Source organism: Musca vetustissima, unplaced genomic scaffold (assembly GCF_032173495.1).
Source record: "Musca vetustissima isolate MV318-11 ecotype Yass unplaced genomic scaffold, APGP_CSIRO_Mvet_v1 utg24113, whole genome shotgun sequence".
Classification (NCBI taxonomy): domain Eukaryota; kingdom Metazoa; phylum Arthropoda; class Insecta; order Diptera; family Muscidae; genus Musca; species Musca vetustissima.
In genome coordinates this window covers 32,346-50,587 of record NW_026888314.1, presented here as the reverse complement: position 1 = coordinate 50,587, position 18,242 = coordinate 32,346, and the positions used below count along the sequence as shown (strand labels likewise).

Below are 18,242 nucleotides of genomic sequence, written 5' to 3'. Positions count from 1 at the left end.
ATCGAAAGATATATAGGAACTTTGGTGCATCATGTACCTTAAATTTAGCACACGTCATTCTAGACTTAACTCAATACGCTATTCCAATGTTCATACAAATCAAATGATTTTTAGGGACTTTCGTACACCATTTACCTAAAATCGGGCGAAACTATATATGGGAGCTATATCTTAATCTGAACCGATTTCCACGAAACTTAGCACACGTCATTGCAGACCTAATTCAGTAGGCTATACCAAATTTCGTGCAAATCGAAAGTGATATAGGAACTTTGGTGCATCATGTACCTTAACGATTTTCACGAAACTTAGCACACGTCATTCTAGACTTAATTCAATACGCTATTGCAAATTTCGTGCAAATCGAATGATATATAGGTGCTTTGGTGCACCATTTACATAAAAACGATCGAAAATATATATGGGAGCTATATCTAAATCTGAACCGATTTTCAAGAAATTGTACACACATTGTTCTAGACTTAATTTAGTACACTACGCCGAATTTCGTGCAAATCGAAAGCTATTTAGATACTTAGGTGGACGATTTACCTTAAATCGGATGAAAATATATATGGGAGCTATTCCTAAATCTGAACCGATTTCCCAATTTCAATAGGGTTCGTCCTTGGGCCGAATGAATGAGCTGTGCCAAATTTCATCCAATTCGAATAATAAATGCGACCTGTACTTTGTTTACAATTTAACATGGACATAAATCGACGTAGAAAGTGGTTCTATGCATATTCTCAAAAGGAACCATGTGTCTATCTCGTTTCGTTTTACCTGTTACAAACATATGCACAAAGACATAATACCCTGTACCACAGTGTGGTGAAGGGTATAAAAAAACATCAATAAAAGTATGTCAATTAATTTTCTTATGCATTAATAGCCTGTTAACGATAAGTTATTTATTTGTGACAGAAAGCAAATCTGATTCGAGTGACTACAATTCGTCCGCTTAGTTACAAAGTTACAAGACTTCAATGTAATTTGCGTAAACATTAATATCATTAACTCAAGTTTCGGGTTAACCACCTTATAACGGTATCCTCAATATTCCGCATTTTGGTGTGGATGTAATTTTATCAATCTATATTCAGCCTCCCTATGAAAAATTATTATTATTGACTCAAATTTCGTGGTAGACCATATATTACGGTAAACCCCAATATTCGGAATTTTGGGGATGTTTTGCATGGGTACTTGTTGTAATTTAGTATTTCATTTTCGCACTGGAAGACCCCTAATTCAGATTCGTGGAATTGAAAATCTCCCTATTGAAATTTATCTTTACGGCTTTAATTTTCCAGGTCCCATATAGTATACTTATATTTCAAACTACGAGAAACGGCCACTGCCTTTTGTATTAGATTTTTATACCCTCCACCATAGTATGGAGAGTATATAAATTTTGTCATTCCGTTTGTAACTCATCGAAATATTAATTTCCGACCCTATAAAGTATATATATTCTTGATCAGGGTAAAATTCTAAGACGATCTAGCCATGTCCGTTCGTATGTCCGTCCGTCAGTCTGTGGTAATCACGCTATCTTCTGAAGGAATTGAGATAGGGTGCTGAAATTTGGCATAGGGTTGTCTTTTGTCTGCAGGCAGGTCAAGTTCCAAGATGGGATATATCGGTCCACGTTTAAGCATAGCTCCCATAAACGTACCCCTCAATTTTCGGTATTTTGGGGTTCTTGAGCGCGTTTTTGAACCGAATTCATTGAAATTTAGTACATTAGGTTCCTGTTGGGTACTAAATGTCTACACAAAAAATTATAAATATAGGACCACTTTTGCTGGTAGCCCCCATATAACGGTACCTCCTAATTTTCAGTTTTTTTGGGGGGTTTTGATCATATTTTTCCACCGAATTGTCTGTAATTTAGTATTTTGAGTTCTTAAAAGGTTCCAAATATCTCCACAAAAAATTATGAGCATAGGTCCATTTTTTCGGGTAGCACCCATATAAGGGTACCCCCAATTTTCGGTATTTTGGGGTTCTTGAGGGCGTTTTTCAACCGAATTCGCTGAAATTTGGTACATTGGGTTCTTAATGGGTACCAAATATCTCCACTAAAAATTATAAATATAAGTCCATTTTTTCTGGTAGCTCCCATATAATGGTACCCCCAAATTTCGGTATTTTGAGGTTCTTGAGCGCGTTTTTCAACCGAATTCACTGAAATTTGGCCATAGCCGTATATGGTAACAAATCTCGCAACCATAAATAATACCCCTTTTAGGGGTAGTCCCCAAAAGGGGTATTAATAATCAACCCCTTTTAGGGGTAGTCCCCATATAACCCCATTTTCTATATTAAAATAATTATCTGATTTTTTCACGTTTTGGGTTTGGTTCTAACACTCTGCTGTAATCATTTCACCTGTGAAGGATATCGAGATAAAAAAACTAGAACGTATGGTTCGATAATGAACCATATGTGAACTATAGCCCGCATTTTGTCTTAGCCGTAGCCCCTGTGATACCAGAAGGCATGAACCGATATTCTCCAAATTCGGACTTGAACTAAGTTTGGAAGAAGTAATACGACGAGATGAAATCAAATTTTTCTGAAACGGATTTGGTCCAAAGAAACATGGGGTCTAGACCCAATATTTCGATGAGGCACATTTTCACCGTGTGAAAGTGTATACACACTAATTAGCCATAAAGCTGAGGGTATAATTTTCTATTAAAAATTATTGTTTACATAATCGGTTTGTAAAAATGTCGGTATAGGACCATTTTTTGGTATGTTCCCTTTATTTTCATTTCAAGTGCCTGCCAGTATATCCATGATGGAGGGTATCCAAAGTTCGGCCCGGCTGAACTTAACGCTTTTTCACTTGTTATCAATAGTCCTACACAGAATAGGAGATAAAAGAGGTTTAATTATTTCAGATGTTCAAAACTAATTCAGGGCTACATTATATTAGTCGGTGGTCCTGACAACGGAGCATATCACATTTGTATATGGAAATTGTGACTCAAATATCACCTATTTCCATTTTCTACATGTACTATTTCGCCTGATTCATTTTTTTTGTCATATTTTTTATTAGATGTCAAAGTACCTTTAACTAGAAGCCACTTTCTAAAAATTGTCCCATTATACCCCAGGAGCATTTCCATATAATATAGTATATTTGTGGGAATTTCCTACTGTAATCTTCCATATTTAAATGGTCACAGATAACTATTTTCTTGTTTTGTAAATAAAAATTATTTAATTATATTATTAAAATAAAATAACATGAGTAAATTATATAGTCATATAAGCTCTATTATAGTCATCACTCTTCTTGGTAATTTCTTAGAATTCCGCAAAAGTGTGCCAGTACTGTGAGTAACTTTAAAAAAGCGAAACACCATGATAACTACGGAGAGTAGTTATTGGTCAAGTGTTATTAATTTCATTTGTAAGTTGGCTGATAAATCAATAATACACATTTACTAATAAATCTAAGTCGTAATATCTGGAATTATTTCTTTTAAAAAAGTGCATTCCTATTTTGCGGATTTGACTACAACTTGTATTTTGAGCCATAAAGATTTCGATATAACTTGGTCATCGTCAGTCGAAAATTTTAATGTATTTTTACAAATAAATCCCTGGACTTTGAACGGATCCTTTTCAAAGGATATATACAATTTTGAGGAACAAGATAAGCGATATAGTGAGGATGGTATCTATTATGATGATTGGACTAAAAAATATGTGGCAGCTATAGCACAGGCAAATTGTGAGGTTGGGATAAACTTTTTTTTATAATTTGGAAAAATATTCTGACTGTTCAACTTTAGGGTTTTGTGGCATTTCAAGATGACATACCCAGATTTGCGGAGACTTATCGCATGGCCAGTGTATATTCCATATGGCGTTCATATGGATCGAAATTTCTATTTATTTACACGAAGGAGAAATCAGAGGGAGGATTATTTTCAAGATTTGTTATTTAAAAGTAAGTATACCCTAAAAATATTTCCTCAGACTTCTATTAATTGTAAAAACTCCCTTTAGATGCCGTCAACATTTTAGTCATTGAATCGGATTATAAAAATTCCTCACAGTTCAACATAAAAACAAATAAATTTGTTGGTTCGTTTTTCGAAAAACCCCACGAATTACTGCAGATGACCCAATTCGATGCTTTGACCGGAAGATTTGAACCGAATGTGGATTTATCTTTGAAAAATAAATTACAAAATTTACAAGGACGTGAAATTATTGTAGGGGCCTTCGATTATCGCCCCTTTATGGTTGTAGATTTTCATAGCGTACCCGAAAACTATGATCATGCCGAGGATAATCTACGACATTTGGTCCATATTGATGGTACAGAAATGCGTATTGTTCATACATTTTGTGAACTATACAATTGTAGTGTTCAGGTGGATACATGTAAGTTGAGATCCGCTAATTTGTATACTCTTCACCACACTGTGGTACAGGGTATTATGTCTTTGTGCATATGTTTGTAACAGGCAAAAATAATCGAGATATACCCATGGTTCCTTTTTAGAATATACATAGAATCACTTTCTAAGTCGATTTATGCATGTCCGTCCGTCTGTACGTCCGTCTGTCTGTCCATGTTAAATTGTAAACAAAGTACAGGTCGCATTTATAATCCGAATTGGATGAAATTTGGCATAGGTCACTTATTCGGCCCAAGGACGAACCCTATTGAAATTGGGAAAAACCGGTTCAGATTTAGATATAGCTCCCATATATATATTTAATGGAATGATCTCTGCCAAGTTTCGGAAAAATCGGTCCAGATTTAGATATAGCTCCCATATATAGTTTCGTCCGATTTCATGTAAATGGTGCACCAAAGTCCCTATATATCTTTCGATTTGCACGAAATTTGGTACAGCCTAATCACTTAGGTCTAGAACGACGTCTGCCAAGTTTCATGAAAATCGGTCCTGATTTAGATATATCTCCCATATATAGTTTCGTCCGAATGGTGCCCTAAAGTCCCTATATATTTTTCGATTTGCACGAAATTTGGTACAGCCTAATTATTTAGGTTTAGAATGATGTCTGCCAAGTTTCGTGAAAATCGGTCCAGATTTAGATAGATATAGCCCTTTTTATTATAGATTGATTTTTAGTAATTGACGCACCATATATACTTTCGCCCGATTTCAAGTAAATTCCTCCTCATGTTAGTCAGATTAACATCAAAGTTTGCACATCGTACAAAATTCAGCATAAAATTATATAGTTGCGTTTTCTAGAATTACACACATAGCCCAACGGATGACCTATTTACATTTGTTTGAAGTCGATTTACATACTTTATGGATAGATCTAGGTAGATTCACATTTAGATAAATATCACATATTTTATTTCATCCAATTTCATGCTAATAGTCCTGTTTAATATACCCATAGTGGTGAAGGGTATCATATAGTCGGCCCCGTCCGACTTTACTTCTTTCCTTACTGGTTTTATTTTCAAAAAATTCAGTGTTGATAAATTTATTTTATTTCCTCTGTTTTGAAAGCTGAAAAATCGGAATGGGGTATGGTATACCCAAACTATACAGCCGATGGTCTACTTGGTCTGATTGTTGAGGGAAAAACCCATATGGGCATGGGGGCATTTTTTCAATGGTAAGTTATAATCTTACCGGTCGTGGAAACAATTATGGATATCTGCCCATAGCAATAAGACATCCTTTTCTATTTCAGGTACATAGCCTACAGAAGCATCGAACAGACAACATTTCTGGGTAGATCTGGTGTAACATGTTTGGTGCCTGTACCGACTCGTGTCACAACATGGGCTTTGCCTATTAGCCCCTTTACCTATACCCTGTGGTTGGCGGTAGCATTTTGTTTATTTTTGGAAGCATTTGCATTATTTTTGGCTAGACTTTTCGAGGAGAGGCAAATTATGCAACTGGAAGACGGGACTATATGGTCGAGCATTGAATTTGGCTATACAACAACACTAAAGCTATTTATATCACAAGGTTCTGATTATGTGGTTAATTCACATACGGTCAGGATGGTACTCTTCGCCTGCTATATGATTGATATTATTGTGACGAGTATTTATGCCGGGGGTCTATCGGCCATATTGACATTGCCGGAGTAAGAAAATAGGAAACTAACAACAAAGAGATATATTTTATTTCAGGTCATTGTTTTATTTATAGCCTTGAAGAGGCTGCCGATTCTGTGGAACGTATGTATAGCCACAACCTGACATGGACGGCAACATCCTATGATTGGGTGGCCTCAATTGCCGATGAAGAAACTGGTGTCGTTGATGTTGGTTTCGAATATGGAAATTTAGAACTTAATTCCAAATAATATTAAGTATTTCCTTCCAGCCCCTGATGCAACGCCTTGTAAACAATTATATCATCAGCAGCCGTGAAGAAATGCGCCGCAAAGCTCAAACCGATAATATAGGTTTTGCTTTGGAACGTATGGCATTTGGACATTTTGGCAACGGTCACTTTATTACCCCCGAATCTTTAGATCGTCTGAAGCTCATGGTTGATGATATCTATTATGTATTTACCGTGGCCATGGTGCCACGTATGTGGGCCCATCTACCCAAATATAATGATTTAATATTGGCTCGGCATTCATCGGGTTTTTCGAAATATTGGGAATGGAAAATCGTCGCCGACTATATGAATGCCAATGAACAGAATCAAGTGCAGGCATCTATGTTTACACAATTGGATGTGGGACCCGTCAAATTGGATATGAAAAATTTTGCGGGGCTTATTGTACCATGGATTATAGGGATAATTATAAGTATAATGGCTTTTATTGGGGAATGGATTCATTATTGGTGGTGTAAGAGAAGACTAGGTGGTGGTGTAATTCACGCCGATGAATTGATATAATTTTCAATAACTTAAATATATAGAAGAACTGTGTTTTTGCACATTAGAAGTAGAGAAGTTATTTCAATAATTTTTAATTCGTCGATAAAATACAATAATAAATTACGGATATTGCACGATTAAAATAAATACATTTATTAATATAACATATTTTTAATATAAAACTAACATAAGGGAGAAGGAGCCAAAATATTGGAATCTGCCAGAATATGTTATTTGGGTGGCGTAAGGGATGATAGATAACAAGCAGTGGCTCTGGTTGGCTTTAACATGGTGAAGTCCAGGTTTATCTTGAATTAAAAATTCTCAATTGTGGACACTGACTGAGTTCACCTTATGAAATATAAAGAAGTGAAAAAAGCGTTAAGTTCGGACGGGTCGAACTTTGGATACCCTCCGCCATAGGTATACTGAAAGTTACTTAAAATGAAAATATAGGGAACATGGCAAAAAGTGGACCTATACCGACAGTTCTACAAACCGAATAACAATCATGTACACCAAATTAAAATTTCAACGATTTTTAATCGATATTTTTCATAAAATCTGAAAACCCCAAAACGTGGACCGATATTGATTACGAGAGTGAATCATGTGTATAAAATCCTCAAACTACTGAGGGGGACCAAAATTGATTACATAGCTAGGAATTAGCTATCATTATATGAGGGACTATGCCTAATTAATGACCGAAATAGCTCGATTTCGAACCCAATATTTTAGTTTCGTATCTCAATTCTTTCCTTCAGGAGGTATCATTGCATGGGGAAGATGCCTAAATGCTGGCCGATACATTTCATTATCCTACGGTTCGAGTTTTTTTTTTCATTTTTATCACGATATCCTTAGATGGCGGAATGATTACAACATAGTGATTACAACAGACAGACGGACATTCTAAAATCGTCATAAAATTTTACTCTGATCAAGAATATATATACTTTATAGGGTCGGGAATGATTATTTCCGAAAAACAAAACTAATATACCCTCCATACTATGGTGGAGGGTATAAAAAAATGGGTTGAGGCGTCGGGTTAGTTGCCCACACTCGGAAAAAAATTAATACTATGAAAGAGCACGAAAACGAAAAAACCCTTATGTTGACGACCCCCGCAAACGTATAAAGCACCACGATCTGCCAATCTGCACTTGGAATGTGCGCACGTTGTACAGAACAGTTTTGCCTTGGCGGATGTACTCACGGGGTACAAAGCCGATATTATTGCCTTACAGGAAATGCGATGAAAAGGGACTGGCGTAAGTAAATCAGATGATTACGCCCTGGTATATGGCTGCCATGAAACGAGACATGAATTTGGTTGCGAATTTATGGTTAACAGGAGAATAAAAGACCTTGTCTCCAGATTCACTTCAGTAGATGAGCGAATTGCTATAATCCGTATAAAAGCGAAGTTCTTCTACATCAGTCTCATTTGAGCCGACGTCCCGACCGAAGATAAATATGAACAGACCAAAGACATTTTTTACGTCCGTCTAGAAACTGCATATGACCGCTACCCTGGTTATGCCATTAAAGTTCTGCTAGGAAATGTTAATGCAAAAATATCTTTGGCCCCACCGTCGGAAAATTCAGCCTCCATGAAGAAACATCGGACAAGGACATGAGGTTGATTGACTTCGCGGCAGAAAAAAACATGGTAGTTAGCAGCACCAGATTCAAGCATCTCGATATACACAAGGCCACCTGGATTTCTTCTGATCAAGCAACGAGAAATCAAATTGATCATGTTGTGATAGACGGAAGGCATTCATCCAGTGTATTAGACGTTCGATCGATACGAGGAGCGAATGTCGATTCGAACCACTACCTTGTAGCAGCCAAGGTTCGCACTCGTCTTAATGTAGCAGCAAAGGTTCGTCGAAAAGCTGCAAACACAACAGATAGCAGAGGCCTACTCCGCTCAACTTACCCACTTGCTTGACGAAAGCACTCCTTGCCCAATAATAATATAGAAGCCGACTATATGATACCCTTTACCACTTTGGCTATATTCAAGAGATGCATCCTAACAGACCTCGCATTTTTGAAGCACCATTGACATGAAAGTGACTACTATACTACGCTCGGTTCACATATAGACACATATATATGAACCTAGCACTGTTGAAGATATAATCTCCAGTTCATCCCCAATTATTAGTTCATTATTTTGTGCACCCTTTAATTCTTTGGTGCACAATTTACTAAAAATCGGACGAACATATATACGGGACCTATATCTAAATCAGAACCGATTTCAATAAAACTTAGAAAACTTTACGCTATCATAACTTCAGTTAGTTGTGCAAAATTATAAACGATAACTTATTTGTGATAGAAAGCGAATCTGATTCGAGTGATTACCATTCGTCCGAAAAGACTTTCAGATTTAGATATTGCTCCCATTTATAGTTACGTCTGATTTAAGGTAAATGGTGTACAAAAGTCCCTATATATCTTTCCATTTGCATGAAATTTGGTATAGCCTACTGAATTAGGTCTAGAATGATGTATGCTAAGTTTCGTGAAAATCGGTTCAGATTTAGATATAGCTCCCATATATAGTTCCGGATGATTTCAGGTCAATGGTGCACCCAAGTCCCTGAAAATGATTTGATTTGCACGAAATTTGGCATAGCGTATTGAATTAAGTCTAGAATGACTTGTGCTAAGTTTCGTGAAAATCGGTTCAGATTTAGATATAGCTCCCATATATAGTATCGCCCGATTTTATGTAAATGGTTTACCAAAGTCCCTATATATCTTTCGATTTGCACGAAATTTGATATAGTCTATTGAATTAGGTCTAGAATGATGTATGCTAAGTTTCCTGAAAATCGGTTCAGATTTACATATAGGTCCCATATATAGTTGCGGCCGATTTTAGGTAAATGGTGCACCAAAATCCCTGAAAATGATTTGATTTGCACGAATTTTAGCATAGCGTATTGAATTAGGTCTATAATTACTTGTGCCAATTTTCGGTTCAGATTTAGATATAGCTCCCATATATAGTATCGCCCGATTTTAGGTAAATGGTGTACCAAAGTCTCTATATATCTTTCGATTTGCACGAAATTTGGTATAGCCCACTGAATCAGGTCTAGAATGATGTGTGCTAAGTTTCGTGAAAATCGGTTGAGATTTAGATATAGTTTCCATATATAGTTTCGCCCGATTTTAGGTAAATGGTGCACCAAAGTCCCTGCAAATCTTTTGATGGGCAAGAATTTTGGCATACCGTGCTAAATTAAGTCTAGAATGATGTGATGGTTTTAAGTAAATTGTGCACTAAAGATCCATAGCTAGGCCGATTGACACAACGTACTGAAGTTTATATAAATTAAAATCTGGCAGGTTTGCTTGAAATCGGTTCAGATATAGATATAACTTAGCTTCGATATATAATTTCGACTTATTTATGTTGATTGTACACCAAATTATCAATGATCAAAACTTATTCAAGACTACATTATATTAGTCGGTGGTTCTGACAACGGAGCTATCACATTTGTATATGGAAATTGTGACTCAAATATCACTTATTTCCATTTTCTACATATACTATTTCGCTCGATTAATTTTTTTTTTTTTTTTTTTGTCATATTTTTCATTAGATGTCAGAGTACTTTTAACTAGAAGCCACTTTCTAAAATTTGCCCCATTGTACCCCAGGAGCATTTCCATATAATATAGTATATTTCTTCATTGATTGATTATCTAGTGAGAATTAAATGCTCACAGATAACTATTTTCTTGTTTTGTAAATAAAAATTATTTAATTACATTATTAAAATAAAATGACATGAGTAAATTATATAGCTCTATTATAGTCATCACTCTTCTTAGTAATTTCTCTGAATTCCGCAATAATTTGCCAGTACTGTGAGTAACTTTTAAATAGTGAAACATCATGATAACTACGGAGAGTAGTTATTGGCATAGTGTTGTTAATTTAATTTGTAAGTTGGGCGAAAAATCAATAATACCCATTTATTGTTAAATCTTAATAAATTTTGCTGGAACTAAAATTCTTATTTAAGTGCATTCCTATTTTGCGGATTTGACTACAACTTGTATTTTGAGCCATTAAGATTTCGATATAACTTGGCCATCGTCAGTCGAAAATTTTAATGTATTTTTACAAATAAATCCCTGGACCTTAAATGAATCCTTTTCAAAGGATATATACAATTTTGAGGAACAAGATAAGCAATATAGTGAGGATGGTATATATTATGATGATTGGACTAAAAAATATGTGGCAGCTATAGCACAGGCAAATTGTGAGGTTGGGATAAACTTATTTTTTATAATTTGGAAAAATATTCTGACTGTTAAACTTTAGGGTTTTGTGGCATTTCAAGATGACATACCCAGATTTGCTGAAATTTATCGTATGGCCAGTGTATATTCCATATGGCGTTCATATGAATCGAAATTTTTATTTATCTACACGAAGGAGAATCAGAGGGAGGATTATTTTCAAGATTTGTTATTTAAAAGTAGGTATATCCTAAAAATACTTCCTCCGACTTCTATAAATTGCAAAAAACTCCCTTTAGATGCCGTCAACATTTTAGTCATTGAATCGGATTATAAAAATTCCTCGCAATTCAATATAAAAACAAATAAATTTGTTGGCTCCTTTTTCGATAAACCCCACGAATTACTGCAGATGACCCAATTCGATGCTTTGACCGGAAGATTTGAACCGAATGTGGATTTATCTTTGAAAAATAAATTACAAAATTTACAAGGACGTGAAATTATTGTAGGGGCCTTCGATTATCGGCCCTTTATGGTGGTAGATTTTCATAGCGTACCCGAAAACTATGATCATGCCGAGGACAATCCACGACATTTGGTCCATATTGATGGTACTGAAATGCGTATTGTTCATACATTTTGTGAGCTATATAATTGTAGTGTTCAGGTGGATACATGTAGGTTGAGACCCGCTAAATTATTAATTTTCAAAAAATTCAGTGTTGATAATTTAATTTATTTCTTATTTTTTGAAAGCCGAAAAATCTGAATGGGGTATGGTATATCCCAACTATACAGCCGATGGTCTGCTTGGTCTGATTGTTGAGGGAAAAACACATATGGCCATGGGGGCTTTTTTTCAATGGTAAGTTATAATCTTACAGGTCGGGGAAACAATTATGGATATCGGCCCATAGCAATAAGTCATCCTATTCAATTTCAGGTACATAGCCTACAGAAGCATCGAACAGACAACATTTCTGGGTAGATCTGGTATAACATGTTTGGTGCCTGCACCGACTCGTGTCACAACATGGGCTTTGCCTATTAGCCCATTTACATATACCCTGTGGTTGGCTGTAGCAGTTTGTTTATTTGTGGAAGCATTGGCATTATTTTTGGCCAGACTTTTCGAGGAGCGGGAAATTATGCAACTAGAAGACGGAACTATATGGTCGAGCATTGAATTTGGCTATACAACAACACTAAAGCTATTTATATCACAAGGTTCAGATTATGTGGTTGATTCACATACGGTCAGGATGGTATTATTCGCCTGCTATATGATTGATATTATTGTGACGAGTATTTATGCAGGGGGTCTATCGGCCATATTGACATTACCGGAGTAAGAAGCGAGGTAACACCAACGAGAGAAAGGGATTTTATTTCGTGTCTTTGTTATATTTACAGCCTTGAGGAGGCAGCCGATTCTGTGGAACGTATGTATAGTCACAACCTGACATGGACGGCAACATCCTATGATTGGGTGGCATCCATTGCCGATGAAGAAACTGGTGTCGTTGATGTTAGATTTAAATGTGCAATTTTTGAATTTAATTTCAAATAATAAAACTTCTTTCCTTTCAGCCCCTGATGCAAGGCCTTGTAAACAATTACATCATTAGCAGCCGGGAGGAAATGCGCCGCAAGGCTCAAACGGATAATATAGGTTTTGCTTTGGAACGTATGGCTTTTGGACATTTTGGTAATGGCCATTTTATTACACCCGAATCTTTGGACCGTCTGAAGCTAATGGTTGATGATATCTATTATGTATTCACTGTGGCCATGGTGCCACGTATGTGGGCCCATCTACCCAAATATAATGATTTAATATTGGCTTGGCATTCATCGGGATTTTCAAAATACTGGGAATGGAAAATCGTCGCTGACTATATGAATGCCAATGAACAGAATCAAGTGCAGGCATCTATGTTTACACAATTGGATGTGGGACCCGTCAAATTGGATATGAACAATTTTGCCGGTCTAATTGTACCATGGATTATAGGTATAATTATAAGTATAATGGCTTTTATTGGGGAATGGATTCATTATTGGTGGTGTAAGAGAAGCCAAGGTGGTGGTGGTGGTGTAATACACACCGAAGAATTGATATAATTAACAAGATTTTAAATATATATTAGCACAATATTTTTTTGAAAACTAGAAAAAACACGCCTTCAAAAAAAATACATGCTGAAATTCTATAAATAAAATACGGAACTTGCACGATAAATAATGTAATTTTAAAGATCTCTCTTTAGCATTTTAACAGACAAAAAACTGTTGAAGAGCGTTTGTACTTTGGATGGTCATATATGAATACTTCCAGGGTCCAGGCACTATAATTTTGCTTCGGTACCAAAGAAATCTGTATATCTTGGGGAGAGGACGAGGACTAGCTCTGCCACTACTGCCTTTAAGAGGTACAGATTGATCTGCATATCCTAAAGACACTGCTGCTGTTGATTAATTTTGTACGAATGGAAGGCAGGCTCGGATTTACTCCAATCCGTACACAAGAACGTCTGTTCTCCTCCTCTATTCCTCTGACAGACGACTGGTGTGAAGACTGGTGTACTATTTAAGTAATTTTGTACGAATAGAAGGCATGCACGGATTTGCTCCAATCCGACACGAGAACATCTCCTCCTCCTCCTCTTTCCTCCGAGAGACGACCGCCACCTATGTGAAGACTGGGGTACTATTTCTCGAACAACCACTATTTTTCTGCCAATTCTAAAAGATCAGATAGGAACCACACAGACAACGTGCATGGAATTTCGACATCCGGTACACTTGCCTTCTCAAATGTAGTTCAAGGTCACTCTCTGCCTTAAGAAAGAGGCCAAGAGACTCATTATTCCCACAATTGACATCACTGCAGTTGATGCACCAACCTTTAGCAAAATGGTCTTTTAAAACTGACTGATACGCACAGTGGGCGAAAAGGCTTATCTAGCGGCGTTTAATTAATAGCGCTTATGGATTTTGTTTTTTATTTTTTGTAATATTTTTATACCCTTCACCACACTGTGGTACAGGGTATTATGTCATTGTGCATATGTTTGTAACAGACAAAAGGAAACGAGATAGACACATGGTTCCTTTTGAGAATATGCATAGAATCACTTTTTAAGTCGATTTATGCATGTCCGTCCGTCTGTCCGTCTGTTGGTGTTAAATTGTAAACAAAGTACAGGTCGCATTTATAATCCGAATTGGATGAAATTTGGCACAGGTCACCTATTCGGCCCAAGGACGAACCCTATTGAAATTGGAAGAAACCGGTTCAGATTTAGATATAGCTCCCATATATATATATTTAACCGATTTAATGTAAACGGTCCCTATATATTTTTCGATTTCCACGAAATTTGGTACAGCCTAATCATTTAGGTCTAGAATGATGCCTGCCAAGTTTCGTAAAAATCGGTCCAGATTTAGATATAGCTCCCATATATAGTTTCGTCCGATTTCATGTAAATGGTGCCCCAAAGTCCCTATATATCTTTTGAGTTGCACGAAATTTGGCATAACGTACTGAATAAAGCCTAGAGTGATGTCTGCCAAGTTTCGAGAAAATCGGTCCAGATTTAGATATAGCTCCCATATATAGTTTCGTCCGATTTCATGTAAATGGTGCCCCAAATTCCCTATATATCTTTCGATTTGCACGAAATTTGGCATAACGTACTGAATTGAGCCTAGAATGATGTCTACCAACTTTCGAGAAAATCGGTACAGATTTAGATATAGCTCCCATATATAGTTTCGTACGATTTCATGTAAATGGTGCACCACAGTCCCTATATATCCTTCGATTTGCACGAAAATTGGCATAACGTACTTAATTGAGCCTAGAATGATGTCTGCCAAGTTTCATGAAAATCGGTCCTGATTTAGATATATCTCCTATATATAGTTTCGTCCGATTTCATGTAAATGGTGCCCCAAAGTCTCTATATATCTTTCGATGTGCACGAAATTTGGTACAGCCTAATCATTTAGGTTTAGAATGATGTCTGCCAAGTTTCGTGAAAATCGGTCCAGAATTAGATAGATATAGCCCTTTTTATTATAGATTGATTTTTAGTAATTGACGCACCATATATATTTTCGCCCGATTTCAAGTAAATTGGGTATCAAACTCCTCATGTTAGTCAGATTGACATCAAAGTTTGCACATCGTACAAAATTCGGCTTAAAATTTATAGTTGCGTTTTCTAGAAGTACACACATAGCCCAACGGATGGCCTATTTATATTTGTTTGAAGTCGATTTACATACTTTATGGATAGATCTAGGTAGATTCACATTTAGATAAATATCACATATTTTATTTCATCCAACTTCATGCTAATAGTCCTTTTCTTTCTTACGACTTTACTTCTTTCTTAATGGTTTTATTTTCAACAAATTCAGTGTTGATAAATTTATTGTATTTCCTCTGTTTTGAAAGCTGAAAAATCTGAATGGGGTATGGTATACCCAAACTATACAGCCGATGGTCTACTTGGTCTGATTGTTGAGGGAAAAACCCATATGGGCATGGGGGCATTTTTTCAATGGTAAGTTATAATCTTACCGGTCGGGGAAACAATTATGGATATAGGCCCATAACAATAAGTCATAATTTTCTATTTCAGGTACATAGCCTACAGAAGCATCGAACAGACAACATTTCTGGGTAGATCTGGTGTAACATGTTTGGTGCCTGTACCGACTCGTGTCACAACATGGGCTTTGCCTATTAGCCCATTTACCTATACCCTGTGGTTGGCGGTAGCATTTTGTTTATTTTTGGAAGCATTGGCATTATTTTTGGCCAGACTTTTCGAGGAGCGGCAAATTATGCAACTAGAAGACGAGACTATATGGTCGAGTATTGAATTTGGCTATACAACAACACTCAAGCTATTTATATCACAAGGTTCGGATTATGTGGTTGATTCACATACGGTCAGGATGGTACTGTTCGCCTGCTATATGATTGATATTATTGTGACAAGTATTTATGCAGGGGGTCTATCGGCCATATTGACATTGCCGGAGTAAGAAAATAGGAAACTAACAACAAAGAGATAGATTTTATTTCAGGTCATTGTTATATTTACAGCCTTGAGGAGGCTGCCGATTCTGTGGAACGTATGTATAGTCACAACCTGACATGGACGGCAACATCCTATGATTGGGTGGCCTCAATTGCCGATGAAGAAACTGGAGTCGTTGATGTTGGTTTCGAATATGGAAATTTAGAATTTAATTCCAAATAGTATTAAGTATTTCCTTCCAGCCCCTGATGCAACGCCTTGTAAACAATTATATCATCAGCAGCCGTGAAGAAATGCGCCGCAAGGCTCAAACGGAAAATATAGGTTTTGCTGTGGAACGTATGACATTTGGACATTTTGGGAACGGCCACTTTATTACCCCTGAATCTTTGGATCGTTTGAAGCTAATGGTTGATGACATGTTTTATGTATTTACCGTGGCCATGGTGCCACGTATGTGGGCCCATCTACCCAAATATAATGATTTAATATTAGCCTGGCATTCGTCGGGTTTTTCGAAATATTGGGAATGGAAAATCCTCGCCGACTATATGAATGCCAATGAACAGAATCAAGTGCAGGCATCTATGTTTACACAATTGGATGTGGGACCCGTCAAACTGGATATGAACAATTTTGCCGGCCTAATTGTACCATGGATTATAGGTATAATTATCAGTATAATGGCTTTTATTGGGGAATGGATTTATTATTGGTGGTGTAAGAAAGATTAGGTGCGGCTGTAATACACACCGAAAAATTGATATAATTATCACGATTTTAAATATATATTAGCACTATATTTTTGCAGACTAGAAAAAAACACGCCTTTAAAAAATACATGCCGAAATACTATTAATAAAATACGGAACTTGCACGATATGTACCAGAGAAATCTGTATATCTTGGGGAGAGGGCGAGGATTAGCTCTGCCGCTACTGCCTTAAAGTTGTACAGATTGATCTGCATGTCCTACAGATACTGCTGCATTTGAGTAATTCTGTACGAATGGAAGGCAGACAGGGATTTACTCCAATCCGTACACGAGAACATCTCTTCTCCTCTTCTATTCTTCTGAGAGAGAGCTACCCGTGCGAAGACTGGGGTACTGTTTCTCGAACATCCTCTGATCAGTTCCAAAAGAAGAAGTAGGAACCACACAGAGATAATTAAAACGCAGTGGATTTCGACAACCGGCACACTTGACCTATAACTACCCTCCCAAATTTGACTCAAGATCATTCTCTACCTTAAGAAAGTGGTCGGAAGACTCTTTATTCCCACACCCTGCATACCTGCAACCGTTGATGGGTCTTTAGCAAAATGGCATTTAGATACTACCCGAGTTGCAACCAATGACTGATACGTCGGTTTGGATTAGTTTTGCCAATGATGCCCTCTCTTTAATCATCTGAGACCATTTCTAGTGTTGGTGTGGGCTTTGGAGGTCCTTGTGAGTCTTTGAAGGCCAATCAATCCAGTAAATGTTTTTCATAAGAGGTTGCATTAAAGACACAATGTTGAACAATCGGTTTGTAGCAGGCCGCTGTTCCTCTGTAAATCTCATTCTAAGACACAGAAGGTTCAACAGTTTGCATCGATGATGGATTCTTTGCGGCAGGCTGTCGATTCTTTAACCTGTGGAGTTTTGGTCTTTTGAAAATCACGTACATCAAGCACATCTTTTGAGGATCGCGTACATTTTCTCGCCCTTTAGGTGTTTTCTAATTAGAATTCTGGGGAGAAATTAATGACCGTAGTGTCAGCATCGTCATCTTTGTCCGTCATCGAGTTATATCGTTTCATATGCCAACTGAGATTCTTCTCTAACATAGGCGAAATCAACGAGATTTATCCATACGGTTTAGGAGTGATTCGCCTTGTCTAGTAATGTAATTCTACCCAGCTTCTCGCCGAAGAGGCTGAGATTGTATTTTTACATTAATAGAAGAGTTCATGTCACAGTTTTGCATCAGTGTATTTGCTCTTGTGTTATTTGAGAATGCAGGTTCCAAGG

The 18,242-nt window shown here is 36.8% G+C and overlaps 2 protein-coding genes across 2 annotated transcripts; both read left to right on the top strand.

The window, feature by feature from the left end:
* Positions 1-3,384: 3,384 nt before the first annotated feature.
* On the top strand, positions 3,385-6,893 carry LOC133336154 (uncharacterized). The gene is made up of 6 exons (XM_061544451.1): positions 3,385-3,433; positions 4,036-4,416; positions 5,532-5,640; positions 5,719-6,123; positions 6,189-6,303; positions 6,366-6,893. Exons 1-6 carry the CDS (start codon positions 3,385-3,387, stop codon positions 6,891-6,893), a joined length of 1,587 nt encoding a protein of 528 aa, XP_061400435.1.
* A 4,752-nt stretch (positions 6,894-11,645) lies between these two features.
* LOC133336153 (uncharacterized) lies at positions 11,646-16,959 on the top strand. The gene is made up of 9 exons (XM_061544450.1): positions 11,646-11,842; positions 11,922-12,030; positions 12,109-12,513; positions 12,579-12,693; positions 12,756-13,179; positions 15,634-15,742; positions 15,821-16,225; positions 16,291-16,405; positions 16,468-16,959. Exons 1-9 carry the CDS (start codon positions 11,698-11,700, stop codon positions 16,957-16,959), a joined length of 2,319 nt encoding a protein of 772 aa, XP_061400434.1. The 5' UTR covers positions 11,646-11,697.
* The last annotated feature ends 1,283 nt before the right edge of the window (positions 16,960-18,242 follow it).

Bases quoted from the DNA above. Each gene is read 5' to 3' on its own strand.
- LOC133336154 (XM_061544451.1), top strand. From the start codon at position 3,385: ATGATAACTACGGAGAGTAGTTATTGGTCAAGTGTTATTAATTTCATT. The intron at 3,434-4,035 runs GTAAGTTGGCTG...AACTCCCTTTAG, and splicing joins AAGTGTTATTAATTTCATTT to ATGCCGTCAACATTTTAGTC. The intron at 5,641-5,718 runs GTAAGTTATAAT...TTTCTATTTCAG, and splicing joins ATGGGGGCATTTTTTCAATG to GTACATAGCCTACAGAAGCA.
- LOC133336153 (XM_061544450.1), top strand. From the start codon at position 11,698: ATGGTGGTAGATTTTCATAGCGTACCCGAAAACTATGATCATGCCGAG. The intron at 13,180-15,633 runs GTATAATTATAA...CTGTTTTGAAAG, and splicing joins AATTGTACCATGGATTATAG to CTGAAAAATCTGAATGGGGT. The intron at 15,743-15,820 runs GTAAGTTATAAT...TTTCTATTTCAG, and splicing joins ATGGGGGCATTTTTTCAATG to GTACATAGCCTACAGAAGCA.